Source organism: Sturnira hondurensis, unplaced genomic scaffold, assembly GCF_014824575.4.
Source record: "Sturnira hondurensis isolate 20B ecotype Veracruz unplaced genomic scaffold, ASM1482457v3 Scaffold0019428, whole genome shotgun sequence".
Classification (NCBI taxonomy): domain Eukaryota; kingdom Metazoa; phylum Chordata; class Mammalia; order Chiroptera; family Phyllostomidae; genus Sturnira; species Sturnira hondurensis.
In genome coordinates, this window is record NW_028092059.1 from 1062761 (window position 1) to 1077897 (window position 15137).

Here is a 15137-nt window from a genome sequence, read left to right on the forward strand (position 1 = left end):
GGCAACCCCACCCCCAAGTGCAGAACTTGATGATGAAGAAAAAAAAAAGTTTTCAGTGGGGAGCCACGGGGGCTGCCTTCTGTCCTATCAATCCAGAACTTCTCAAATTACAGATCTGCTGTTGTTTTCTGACACATCTGCTCTGCAATGTAAAATAGTGTTTTCTTTAATAAGAATTCTTCAAAAAGCCCTTAGGCTGCTCGTCTTTGTTTGCACAGCCTGAGAGTTTTCATTTAAAGTTTTCACACTGTTTTTAAAATTCTCCATTTTTGTTTCTAAAATAGTTAGGCAAAGTCCATAAACCTATGTTTTGGCTTCACATTTTAGCTACATGGAAAAGGTGGAGAGAAATGTGCAGAGAAATTCCCAAGACTTCAATAAATGAGATTATTCATAGTGACCAATGCTGTTTGCCTCCTTCCTTTGTTGTCGAAAACAAAAGAAAAAGGGAAGCAGAGATTTTTAAAAAATATATAACCACACTTCCTGGGATGCATAATCTGCTATGAAATGAGGAAACTCGCAGGTAAAACCCAGTCCTGTTTACTCTGCAGCACCTCCGACAATCCAACATTGCGGAATGTAGGGGTAGTGAAATGACCTCAGAAACACGAAACTCTTCCCTAATGGCCACAGCAAGGTTAGTCCTTATGTTCTTGATGGTGACTAAAGTGGAACTGAAACCCAGTTACCATACAAATCTCACTCTAAAGTGTGTGTGCTTCAATTTCTTCACAGTCCAAACTTAAACTCCTGATGATAGGGCATCCACATACCTCTTATTTAAAAAAATAATAAATGGACAATTGTTTAAGGACTGCTCCACTGGAAACACATACATTTGATCTTTTTTACATCAATCATGCATAAATATATGAAAAAATGTAAACTCTTTTTTCATAGTATAATGGGACTCAGAGGCATCAAATGACAAATGTATACGTGTATTGAGCCACAACAGCCTGGGCGTTTACCTCTCATCGCCTTTTAGACAACTAAATGTTATTTGAAGCAGACAACATCCATTCTGAAATTCTCTACTCATGCCTCTCGGATGAAATTCTTTTAGAAAACATGATCTTTTTCAAGGCTACAGTAATTCACTGTATTTCTATACTCTTATGTGGTCCAACTTGTTGGGAGTGGGAAAACTGCAGTTATATGGAAATCGTGGCTGTTTCCTCTGTACCAGATCCTGTCGGGGAGACAGATGGAGGAAGCGTGGGGCTCTGCACGTGCAGGCTGCTCCAACCTTAGCACCAAATGTGATGGGCTGGCCTTGCCTGTAAGACAGGTGTCATTCTAAAGCTCACTTGTAAGAGAAGAGAGTTGGGATAAATGAGAGACAACTAGCAATAGGAAAGAGATGTTCTTCTTATACACATAAGTCTGATCCTACCGGTATCCTCTTTTATCAAAATTTCAACCTTTTAAAAGTCTGCTGTCTAAAGCCTTGAGTCCTTTCCTTTTTTTATAACATTACCATGACATGTTCCCTTTCAATCAATGCGTCTGTCAATTCTCTTTATGGTTAGTGTCAAGTACCAGGGACAAGATGACCAGAACCCTTCTCTGACGGACAAGGTATAGAAATGCTGCTAAGAATCTGGGTTCTAAAATAGGATTAAAAAGTGTTTGATTTCTAGTTCTAACTTTACTATCTGTATGAATGTAGGTACAAAGTTACTTACTTTCTCTATGGCTAAGCCTCTTGAACGAGAAATAAAAAATAACTTTTAGAACTGTTGGAAAATTAAAATGCTAAAATATGTATAATATGCTTAACACAAGGCAGGACTAAAATAAGAATCAGTAAGGTTAGCTGTTATGGTTAGCTCTACCTTCTAAAGACAACATTGTCAGAAAGCAAGCTGCAAATTTGTTAGATGTTCTGATTTCACTGAGACTTGTACAAGGTCGGGATAGGTAATAGTCCCTAGTTCTAGGGTAGGCTGCAGTATTACTTCCTTTTCCCTCTTCACCACGTATCCATCAGCACCACGGAGTTCTGTGTGAAATATGCCTTTCTGAAATGCAGAGTAAAACACACTTCATTTCAGTCTAACCCATATCTTTTAACACAGAATGGATCTCCTTTGCAATATGTCTGTTATTATTCTCATCCCACCAAGTTTTGGGGTCATATGTATCTTCTGATAAGCTACAGGCGGAATATTTCCAGTCTTTTAAAATTCATTTGTTGAGATCCTAACCCTCAAGGTAGCAATATTAGGAGGCTGGGCCTTTGGGAGGTGATTATTAGGTCATGAGGGTGGAGCTGTCATGCATGGAATTAGAGCCCTTATAAAAGAGGCCCCAGAGAGCTCCCTAGCTCTTTCCATTATGTGAAAACACAATGAGAAGACAGCCATTTATGACTCAGGAAGCAGGCCTTCACCAGAAACCAAGTCTGTGGGAGCCTTGATCTTGGACTTCTAGCCTGCAGAACTAGGAAAAATAAATATCTGTTCTTTATTAGCCACCCAGTCTATGGTATTCTTTTACAGCCGCCCAAACAGGCTAGGACATGGTATTAATATGGCGAAATCTGTTCTGTGGACCACTGGGTCATCCCTCTGGCAGGTCTGGATGTCCTCAGGGCCGAGGAAGCTCGCGCACATAACACCAGCAGCAAAGAAAAGTTTGATCCCTGAAGCAGCTCCAATCAGAAGGAACTAAAAAGATGGCTTATTGAAACGAACCCTGTCACCTAAGATTACAGACGGTGCACTTCTGAAAAAAGGGACTAGATGTTCTTTCTCGGCCAAATATATGGCTCATGTACGCCCTACAGTAGGGCATGATGTTTACCTTCACTTAGAATTTCTGCCAAAAGCGGCTTGTGCATTTCCTTACATTTTTAAACAGAATTTACTGGCTACTGTGCACTCTCTTAATAAAACCACAATTATCCTTTTGATGTACAAGCTATATGATCATGGAAAACGGTCTGCAGGTTCTTCAATGTCAGAGTTGCCTGCCCTGCCACAGAATGGCTCCAGGCTGCTAGGCTTTTTCACTTCTCATATATTTTTTAATAGTTGATCTCTCCCATCCCTTGTTGTCAAGCTGTCAGTCAGCTGTCACTTTATACTGCTGTCAGGGAGCCTGCCTTTACTGCACCCCCAACTTGATGGTGCTAATCTGCTGTCAGCTGAAAAATCAGATAATCAAGACATCTGAAATTGCATTTACAGTAAGTGGTGTGCTGGGCACTGGGTGGGGATTTTGAGATTTGAGTTCTAGTTCTTGCTCTGTTTTTACCAGCAGACACTGAACTTCTCTGGGCCTCGGGGCCTTCGTCCATAAAGTGTGTGTGTGTGTGTGTAAAACAGAGATATACAAAGAGAAAGAGATCTCATCTGGACTTGAATCCCAAGTTTCTCTGGGTACCAGAAAGAACATATGAAACGTTTCTGTGAGTTAACAGAATGCAGGGTGGGGTACCTCTGGCACTTTACCTGAAAAATTCAAGGATACAGTTTAGTCACCACTTTATTTCTCCTCACTCCTCTGATTTCACTACTGACCATTTCCTTAAAATACTCTTCCCTTGGTTCCTTCCACAAGATAATTCTCATTGTGGACCTTCTGACTGCTTTGTCTTTTTTTCTCATTTCAATCCTCAGCTCTTCCTCTAGTAACCCCTTAAGTATTAAGAGTACCAAAGGCCAGTCCAAATTTAAAGGGCAGAGTAACGATAAGAACCCAGCAACAAGTCTGAGAAGCAGCGATCTCTGTGTCCTAGAAGCTAAACGAAGAGTAGGACAGTGTGTCCATTGCTGCTGATGTCACATAAAATGAGGACTGAGAACTGACCACAGGATGCAAAAGCAGGGAAGTCATACCAGACCTTCACAAAAATGGTTTCAGAGAAGAAACTCTAGGAGAGAACAGTAGGAATAAAACTAGAAACAACAAATATATGCAACCCTGTCAAGAAGTTTTGCTCTTAAGAGAAAGAAATAAATGAGGCAGTAGCAGAAGGAAAAAGTGGAAGGAAGAGAGCATTTTTAAAAAAGACATAAAAATAGCATTGTTTGTATGCTAATAGGAATGATCCAGAAGAAAGGAAAGCTGATGATGCAGAATGAAGAAGAAAAACTCGCTGGAATGATAGTCCTTAGGTATGGGAGACGGGTAGGCTCTGGTAAAGAAGGGGAGACAAGGAAGGGCCTCAGGCAGAAGCAAGGTCACGTCATTGTGGTAACGGGCGTGAGGATGGACTCTGTGCACCCAGGAGCTCATAACTGCATCGAGGTGATGCTGGCAGAGCACAGCAATTCTCATCGGACTACTCCTATTTTCTGTCATGGTCTGAAAACGGAGATAGAAGATTTAGTATTACAGGTTTATAAAGAAAGGAAAATGTATGATTACTTATTTAAAAGAGGGGAAATGTGGTATGCTTGCCAGGCAGATCAAAGATTCCATCTGAATTTAGGAGTCATGAATTTAGAATAGACTAGTAAGTATGGCTGGATGTCTTCATCTCATCAAATACAGAGAAAAAGGTGCAACAGATTTGAGAGTATATGCAAGAGAGTATTAGAATAGAATATGGAAATTAAGCTGGAGAAAGGAGGAGGAAAATTAGAGCAAGATAAGAATAAAAGTAAGGAGTTGGCTTCTCTCCCTTCTCATTTCTCTAAAAATAAATATATAAAGTTGCTTTTTTTTTTCAAGTAAGGAGTTGGCTCAATCAATGGATGGCAGGTTCTGGTAAGGTCAAAAGTCTGAGTCAAAGTGATAAAGAAAATTAATTAATTAAACTCTTTATTGACATTCGGATGCTCCTTTGGCAGAGTACTTCTCTCTCTCTGCTTTTAGTTCCTCATTTCCATGTGTGATTAATAAAAAGAGGAGAAGGAGACTGTCCCTCATATTCAGGTGGCAATAAAGATGTTAGGTTATAAAACAATGGTGTGGGCATATTAATAAAATGAATTCTTCTTTATTGGGCACCTACTGTATGTCAGGCACTGTGCGAGGCATTTGACATTCATTAATTCATTTAGTCACTAAATCACACCTTTGTGACAATAAGGTAGAAATAATCACAACATTAAAGAACCCAGGCTCAGAGTCACTACACTCAACATAGGTCACAGGGCTACTAAGGTGGTCAAGATCAAATGCATGTATGTGCGACCACAGTGTTCAGGGGACTTCTCATTCCAAAATGTTTAATGCATACAATGAAATACTTTGAAGTGAATATTCTTTCTTTATACTGTTGTTCTGGTCTTTGAGAATGAAGTAGTGTTGGGGTGGGGGGTGAGGAGTACATCAGATAACAGCAGGTGCCACAAGCCAAATATTAAATTCCTCTGTGACAGGCACACGCTGAGTTTTAACAGTCATCGATGTTATAAAGCCTCATATATTTCGCTGAAATATAGTTGTTACCCTCCCTGATTAATTAATATCCATTATCACATATTATTATAGTACATTGTATTAATAATTTAATTGTATGTTCTGCTTTGTTCTTACTTAAATCCATTTTTGCCATAACCAAATAATAACTGAATAGGGAGAAAGATAGAAACATTCAAAAATTGTCTTTTTCTAAAATCACCTTGGTTATTTTGCCTTTGGAATTACTAAGTATTTTTCAACATCTCAACAAAATAATACTCTTTTAAGACTGCAGGCATTAGAATGATTGTCATTCATGCAAATAATCACTTACTTACACTATGTGAGTTTGGGTTGGATAAAGCAAATTACCATTTGAAAATAATTCAAATAACACTCTGGGCTAAGACCTTGCTTATGAATGTTATCTTGGCCACAATATTTCTTAACCTTCTTCCATTTAGCTAGATGTATTAATGGTAATACAGTGCAAATTAATAAACTATTCAATTGCCATAGGTGTATTAAGCATATGATAATGGAGGAATATATGATATGCAAATAAATTTAAGCCATTATTTATGTGGAATTCTATAGCAATAATAATTAAGATGTGGTATAACCACCTATTCACCTTAAAGATGTACATTTTGACTATATGTTACATGAAAAACTTAAAAACATCTCAAAAATAAGGTTCATATTTTAAAAATATGACCTGAAGTATAAGCTGTGTTTGAGCTAATCATGATCTAAATACAGATATATTTTTAAAAAGTTGCAATTCTCTCATCATACATAAGAAAGCTGTATTTATATAAATATGTATTATATGTACTTGCACATATAAATATATACCTGAAAATCAATGATCCTAGTTTCACTTACCTTGACAGTATTCCAAACTGTAAATAAAACATGAAATGATCTGACAAGTGACCTATAGTGACAGAAAGCTTGGACAGTAACAGAAAACTCCCAGGGTTTAAAGTTTAATACAGTCTGTGACAACCAGCTGTGTGCCTGCAAGACAGTCTCTGCCTCTCTCAGCCCGTTTTCTGAACTCCATAAACTAAGGATGGAGCAAGGTGTTCTAATGTAAATGTTATAACTCACTAATTTGACTTTGTATCAGGCAGATTTTTCTTCCATTAAATATTAAATAAAACAGCATGCTAGGGATGGATGAAGACAAGTGTCTCCACAGCAAACCTGGGCGGACTCGGTAAGCTGAGAACACCGAGAGTACTGCTAACCTCCTGCACAGCACGTATGGACATTAAATTGTTTCCTGCCTTCATTTCAAGGAGAGAGGAAGAAACAGTCGTCCCTGAACTCTTTTTAAGGACACAGTCAGTTACAAACCAGCAGCATCCCCAGCTAGTGTGAGTCCCACTGAAGCAAACTTACTATTCACAAGGGAGAAATATTTCTTGGTGGTAGTAAAAACGATTTTGCTAGGCTTAATCAAAAGTGAAAGGAATTCTAGAATGTTCCCTTTGAGCCACAGCATTCGTTGCTAATTCAGGGTGGGCCCAGCAGCAAGGGTAATAAAAAATGTCCTCAGTAACTGAGAAAGAGAAATGGCAATTAAGTGCATTTGTGACTTTACATAGAATACCCAACTCTTTATTAAGATAATAAAAATAATTTTCAAAAAGGGAAGAAGGAAAAAAGTAGAAGAAAATAGCATGGAAAATGAAAGTAATACAAGCAGTGAAGTAGAACATTGATTTACTTAGAACAAATACTATTACGCATACAAACCAATGGGCAGAAGCTGATTGCAAAGGCTGAGAAATATGTGTGGCAATGACTTCTTTAACAAAACAAAAAATTAAAAAAAAACACTAAGTGTTAAAAGCCAAAACAGCTTTTTTTTGGCAAACAAATATATAGGAGAAAATAAAGGAAGAACTCAGTATCAGAAGTAACCATTCAGTGATAGGTGGGACAAACGATTATTTAAAATCTTTACAAATCACAGCATGGTGAAAATAGAACTCAATTCTCTAATTAACCATACTTATGCTGAGAAGTTAAAATTGGCAAGAAGAACACCGATTCCTATACGTTTGGGAAATAATTTGACACAATATTGAAAAGAAAGTCAAACATACTGACCTGCTCACATCGGGAAACCTGATGGGAAAGTAAATAACTTGGCACTTGGGTCTGATGATGCTTTCCAGATCCTTGGGTCTGTGATCAGGAATCAGCCTCATAAATCTTCCAATAGAAGTGAGAAATGACTGCATATTAAAAATCGAGTTGAATACCACTACATCAGCTACCAGGCTGTAAAGGGAAAGGATAAATACACATCATGAGCCCACATTCAGTTACAAGAGCAAGACCTTGATATTAATCAGAGTTTACACTGCACCTTGGGTTTGCAAAAACCTCTTCACTTCCATAAGTATTTATCAAAATGCCTCTAATGGCTAAGTTAGTTTTATTAGTATTATATCATAGGAAACTAGATTGTTGGCATCAGGAAGGAAAAGCAGGAGAGGAATTAAATGATACAATACAATCCTATGAGGCTTCAAACCCAAGTATATTTTTCCACAATGTCAGGAACTGCCTATATTATCAACAACAAAAGCACACTAAGACCCTTTTCTTTGTGGCCCAACTACCCGTGCTGGGTTTCTATGTCAGTGATGTATACTATTTTATACCATACCACTGAGAACAGAATTTTGCCCTATTTTTCACTACCTGCAAAGATACTAATTTAGATAAAGCTATTTCATACTAAAGCATACCTTCAAAATATGTGGTTAAAAAGTCTTTAGTGTTTTAACCCCTGCTTCAAGAAACTTGGTTTTATAAAGCCCTGGCCCTATACAGGAGGGATTAAATGGGGTCTCTGCAAGTAACTTAATTCACTGGGATATTTGGAACTGCCAGAGAAGCAGGAGAAACCAGTGGAAATGATTACATAAAGGAATGCATTATAGAGAACTACAACATCATGGACTTTAATAATTAAACAAAATAAATATAATAATGGCTGTTACTTTAGATTAAAAGATTGTGTTCCTCCCCACAATATTTTTGAAATAAAAGCAATCTAAAATACATAGTTTTAAGGTAATGTGAAAACAAAGTTTATGTGTCATAAACACATCAGCAGTTTTCAGAATTGCCTATACGACATTTTCTCAGAAACCAATGAACACAAATGAGAACTATGGGTGGGAGCTGGATAAAACTTTAAATATAGGGTGGGGCAAAAGTAGGTCTACAATTGTGAGTACACAAACTACATTTTATATTCTTATATTATCATTTATTAGTTATTGTACTATTTTCCATATGAAAAACTGTAAACTTACTTTTGCCCACCCTGTATGTAGTATAAATATCAGCATATTCCCGTTATGAGTCAAAAAAGTGATTTAAAATAAATCATTGTTTTAATTTTTTCATTTTTCTCCACTCCCCCCCCACCCCAGCCATCCCTACCTTCCACCCTCGATCCAACCCACTTTAATTTTTTAAAATGGCCTTCTTTGCGTTCAGCAAGCAATTTTCCACCACTGTGATACAATAATTTTTATTCTTAAAGAAACAGAGCTTTATTTTCTATATACTTTGCTTGTATTTGCTAAATTCTTACCTAATTTCGGAATATTATAACAAAATGAGGATAGGAAAGAACTTCTGCAATCTCAAAAGTACTTCATGATCAGATTCTCAGAAATGTTTGTAATTAGCCAAGATCTAGAAATAGTGCAGAATGTTTCAAACATGCAAGGCTGACTATACAGTCAAGGGCGCTGACCTCCTTTCCCTTAGATTGTCAAATGGAAAAATGACAATAGCCAATACAACAATAGCTGTCCAGTGTCAATGAATCAAAATTATACCTATTTTTGTCAGATCGGTAAAAAATATGATGTATTTGTTGGTGTGCCAGAGAATTCTAGCAATTACTGTATGTATGCCATGAGATGAGAAAGGCTGAAAATCGCCGCTTTAAGCAATGATTCAGTTTCATTGTCACTGGATCTCAATAAAATGAATATAAACGCTTTGATAAGAAAGAATACAGGATCCAATAAAATTTTATTCCGCCTTAGAAATAACTGGTAGGTCAAGAAAAGTAAAAGAAGATATGTAAGTCCATACACTGCAAAACACGAATGAATAAGCAGAGCTTACAGAACAGGAATATATACCATTTAACAAACCCTCAGTTCAGTTTAATTCACATTTACTCAGACAGCTTAAGTTCCCCTTATTAGTACACAGCGGAATGAAAAAACAACAAAAAGAATGTTGACCTGCCACCCCTATGCCTCCCCCACAAAACTGCTTTTCCATGTATTTATTTTTAGTTGTGACCCAGTGCCAATTTGGGGGTAGGGGTGATTACAACACGGATAATACAAAAGCATGTCACAGAAGTGCTGACCCACCAAGCAATAAGGAAGCCAATGTAAGAATACACCAGGAGTTGAAGGATGTTTTACAGCCAGTCTGTTTTCACCATGTGTCACATACTGTAATAGCGACCCACAGGTCATAAGATATAGTTATGACATGTGTTCATAAGTCAAGGGGTTAGTGAAACCTCTATTTAAGGTGAGTGCTTCTGTCAGTCATCTCTAAAGTCCTTAACTGCCACATGGTCAAGAGAGAAACCTGCCAGTGCCAACAAAAGCAGAAGTCAGCAAGAAATCTAAAGACACACTCGAGGAAGCAGGAGTCATACTTTTCGAAGTGAATCTGGGCAGGACTGTTTTCTGACACTCTTATGTTTCCCCTGAACCACTGCGAAGCACTTTTTTTTTCTCGTCAAGAAGCCAACCAATGATCAAGTCCACGTCTTGCGGCTGCGAACTTGTCCAAACTCTCAAGAGTGTACTCTCTTGGGGAGAGCAATGCTGAAAAATCAAGTGTGAGTTTTTATAGTCTCATTCCCTACGAGCAAAAACAATCTTTTATGAAAGAGCGAGATGAGGGGGAGTAAGCAGAATGTTTTTCAAATATCTGCATGCAACCCAACTACTTACATTTCTTAAAAACCCAGTCTACGCTAAATTAAAGATCCAAGACAGTTTACAGAAATACTCTTTCTCACGCATTTCCTCCCTCATATGAGTGAGTGTAACTTCCATTAACTTTAAAGCCACCCATAAAGGGAAAAATAGGCTTAATTTTTTCCCCCAGTTATTTCTCAAGGGTAATAAACACACACTATCTGAGGAAAAGAATGATGCTAATTCAAGAAATCAAAAGAATATTACAAATGTTTTCCATATTGATAAAGCACAAAATGATTTTATTTTTGTTTTTAAAACATATTTCCCTTCTCTGTTTCAATATAAAATAAAGGATTTTAATTTTATTATGAAATTTTAAAATGGTTGCTTTTTTATGAGACATTCGATGTGGAGCAGTGCCACTCTATTTTGATAGCACTGCTACTTCACAATTGAAGCAGCTTGTAAAAATGATTGCAGGAAAACATTTACAAAATGCTCAAAACACAGAAGTATTACCATTTAGCTGCTTTTCTATGTCAACAAAACTTGGAATATACTTGCAAGAGTTGGGAGTCTTTTTAAACACATCATCAATCTCAACTGCTAATAACCATTAAAAAAGGTGAGTACCATTCCCAGGTTTCAGCACCAAAAAAAAAAGTGAGTAAAAAGTTCTCAGCCTCAGCCAAACTTAGTGCATTTGCTTATTGCAGCGATGTGAATAGGATCCAACAGCAAGGCCCTTTCGGGGTTGTTATTAACTTCTTTCATTAAGTAAGCTTCAGGAGATGGACTTTGTTGAAGTAACAATAGAGAAGGACCATCACCTTTGAAATGTCATGGTATTTTAAGGCTGTGCAATTTCGGAAGACTCAATGAGGGGAAAAAAAACCAATAACTACCTAAAGATTCATTTTCTATAGTTTTCTCTCACAAACAATAAAAAGAACAAAAAACCCTTGCTCCATTATGCCTTATTTTGTGTTTATCCCTCTGAAAATTTCTATTTTGATTTTAGCTGGATGCATTGAAAGGGGCTGGCAAATAAGCGCAGACTCACTGCCCTTTTCTAAAAGTACGCCTTCAACAACTGAGGAGAGAATCAAGGAGCAAGGAGGTCCCTGCGACCCTTGGATTCTACTCCGAATGTTGCAGAAAATAGTTAATTAGTTTAACATATAACTACATTGTTACATATATGCATTCTATAAGAGGATTAGCTGTGATGTTATACATATAATCAGAGGCACAAGTAATTATTACCATGGAAGGTATGTTTATACATTTGTACCTACTTTAAGGTGTTTTAAAATAAGTGTACAATAGGTCTCCAGATTTAAAAGCTAACCACCTATAAAGAAAAAGGTAGCGAAGGACTTAATATAATGATACCACTGATACCTACCATGAGAGAATTTGGTTGTATCCATATTGGAAATCCCTCTCCTGACATTTCTTGACAGGATATACCAATTGGTTCTCGTGGAAGTACAGAATCTTTTTCAATTTCCCAAGGTCAGGCCGAAGGGCAATCAGTTCAGTCAGGTTAAGCACTGAGCTTGCAAAGAGGATCCTAGGAAATAAGGAAATTGGGGTTTACTGTCCCAAGCACGCTTCAAGGGGGTTGTCCTTTGCCCTTTTTTGCTCTCCCCTGATCCTACCCCCAGAAAAACATGTCCCCTATAGGGGCACATCAATAGTTCAGAATTAATACCATGTAACAGCATTCTAAGTTTTGATCTCTGAAAAAGCAGCTGCTAAGAACTATAAAAGCTCTGAATCTTATTGGTCTTCTCAGCTCAGTTACTGAGATGCAAAAAAAAAAAATGCTGGATGGATTTTATTGAAAAAGGCAAGAAAAGCTCTATCTGAAGGACAAATGGAACAAAGATAAGGCTGACTAGGGAATACTTTGCTTGCCAGTTTCATTACACTTTACTTCTTTATGCAACCAACTACTGAAATTCAATATACAAGCAGGAATGGCACATGCTGATGTTATGACACAAACCCTTTTGATTTATGCACTAGACATCTAGTGTGGTCTTTTTCTCTTGGAATGTTTTCTCACCATGTCCCAGTCCCTCTGTTTTTAAATATTCTGCAATATTTCTGTTTTTTTCCTAATGTTTTCTTTTCCTCCACTACTGGACTGCTAATGGCACCAGATACACAATCTGTAAAACCCCTTATATAAAATGTAAATGTTTAAAAAATGAAGACTGTTTTTCTTTGGGGAGGGGAAGGAAACTGGAAGCCCACCTTATCTATGTTCACAAATGAAAGCACCTACTACCTCATTTATTCCACAATCATTTACTAAATTCCTACTATGTGCCAGGGTCTAGCCAGGAAAAAGAGAAAAGATGAACAAGACCACCGACGAAGATGAATACTGCCAGCCTTGGCTGGTGTAGCTCAGTGGATTGAGCATAGGCCTGTGAAGCAAGGGGTCCCTGGTTCGATTCCTAGTCAGGGCACATGCCTGGATTGCAGGCCAAGTCCCCAGTAGGGGATGCCTGGGAGGCAACCACACACTGATGTTTCTCTCCCACTTTCTCCTTCCCTTCCCCTCTGTCTAAAAATAAATAAAGAAAATATTTTTAAAAAAGATTAATACTGCCAATGACATCGACATACGCAGAGTATTAAACAAACAGAAAGTAGTAATAATGGTCTGAACCAACCCGGAAATGTTTCATTAATGAGGTCTCTACCACGTATGGGCACAAAGCAGGTAAAAATTACCGGTACATTTAGATGTCACAATTTTGATGGAATGCCTTTATAACATAATGCAGCATCATTTGACCCTTACAGCTCTGGTCCCATTTAGAAAACGAGGTTCAAGAAGGGTTCGAGTTTTCCAGCATCACACTGGTAGAAAGTAGCAAAGCAGGGACTCCTGGCCTTCTAAGCCAGATGTCCTTTCCATTACACCATGGACATGAATTGGTCATGGATGACTTACGTTGCAAATGCACTTTTTTCTGTACTTAATAAATACAAAGTATCATCCTTGTTATTACCATGATTACAACTACTGTCAATTCTCCCTCGCTGACAAGCTGAATGGCTAACTTCAGGTGTTTATATGATCTACAGTACTAGCCTTTCACATGAGAAGAATGATTACATAATAAATGCATATATCATAAATAGGAACTCAAGTGTCTTTCTTCATGGGCTAAAAATGGCACACATGATCGAAAAGCAGCGATCTCTTCTTTTAGACCCACAACTGCTATATTCATGTCATGGTTTGTTGCTTTACAGTTAAAAAAAATCTTACTAAGGAGATGCACTATTGTTTCGATTGTGTTTGTATGTCCAACTAAAGCAAATAGAAAAACTACGATCAGAAAATGCCCTATTTTAACCAAGAATATCCTCAGTACCACCAAGTCTTTCAAAAGCTTGGATTGAAAATTCTGAAATACGGAAACATTCACTTATTGACAAATCTTATCCTTAGTAAAGAGAATAACAGAATGCTAACCCCAATCAATAGCTTCCTTAAAAGAAACTGGATGGCCACTTGTGGTTCCACTTCCTGGGGAATTCTCCTGGCTCTCCCTCTCTCCCCACTCCCCACAGCCAAGACGCACATACCACAAGCCATGACTCATCCTTAATCACTAAGATTTAAGCAAGCTCAATGTTTTTCACACACAAGGGAGAAAACTTCATTAAATAAAGCTCTTTTGCCACTTGTTAATTTTTTTGAAAAAACGGTAGTTTTATCATGGAGAAATTTGGTAGACATAAACTTACCCAAGTGATCAAAAATAAGTATGACCAATAATAAGAGGAAGTGATAGAACGTATCTCCCAATGTGACACACTGAAAAAGATACAAACCACCAATGTATTATTATTCCTGCCAAAAATGCCTGATCTGAATTTGGTCATGAGAAAACAACGAGAAAAATATCTTGCAAAACAACTGGGCTGAATGCCCAAGAAGGTTAATGTCATAAAAGGGAAAAAAGACTATATTAAAGGAAAATGAAGAGATTCCCCCCCCCAAAACAAAGTCCCACTCTAAATAATGGGTTGGAGGGGAAAAACAGCTATAAAGGACATTACATGAACAACATGGAAACTCTAAATATGGGTTGAATATAAGGCGGTAAATTTTCATAAATCTTAAATTTCTTAAGTGTAATAATTTTATTGGTTTCTATAGGAGACTATCCTTATTCTTAGTAGATGCATGTTGAATTATTTATGTGTGAAGTTTCATGATGTCTGCAACTAATTCTTAAATTACTCAGTCAAAGTCTACTAATAATACTCATATGTATATATTTACATGAAGGAATAAAAATGTGCAAATGTTAACAATTAAACAATTGGTAGATTGTAATTCACTGATCTAATCTTACAAATTTTTGTTAAGTTATACCTTATAAAACTACAATTTGGGGGGAATATGTACAGGATGACCATAAGTAGAAGAAAAAACTATGCTCCATGCCATAAACAATAAATCCATCATATATGCACTTCTAGTCATAATCCAATTGCTAGTTTCCTACATGAGCATGATCCTTGGGGTGGACCATCTATAGAAAATGTTTCATCAAGAAGACCCCTTCACTCTGCTTCTACTACATATCTCCTTCCTCGCCCTACCAGCTGATCTGTAATCAGAGAATCCCAATTAAAGTTGGGGCTTCCCCATAAAAGTTCCAAATGAAACAATGCAATATACTCAGAAGTGAAATGGCAATGATTTTCACAATATTAACTATTTGGAACTGCCCACACCAA

The 15137-nt window shown here is 37.3% G+C and overlaps 1 protein-coding gene across 3 annotated transcripts in view; it reads right to left on the bottom strand.

Moving 5' to 3' along the window:
• Positions 1-15137, bottom strand: part of QTMAN (queuosine-tRNA mannosyltransferase) — a 382528-nt gene that overhangs the window by 178655 nt on the left and 188736 nt on the right. For 2 of the 3 annotated variants that reach the window (XM_037027768.1, XM_037027770.1), the window contains exons 4-5: positions 11767-11934; positions 7486-7659 (exon numbers count right to left, since the gene is read on the bottom strand). In XM_037027768.1, the coding sequence (XP_036883663.1) occupies positions 7486-7659; positions 11767-11934 (342 nt within the window). The remainder of the gene's footprint in view (positions 1-7485; positions 7660-11766; positions 11935-15137) is intronic. The other variant, XM_037027769.1, reaches the window with a different exon arrangement.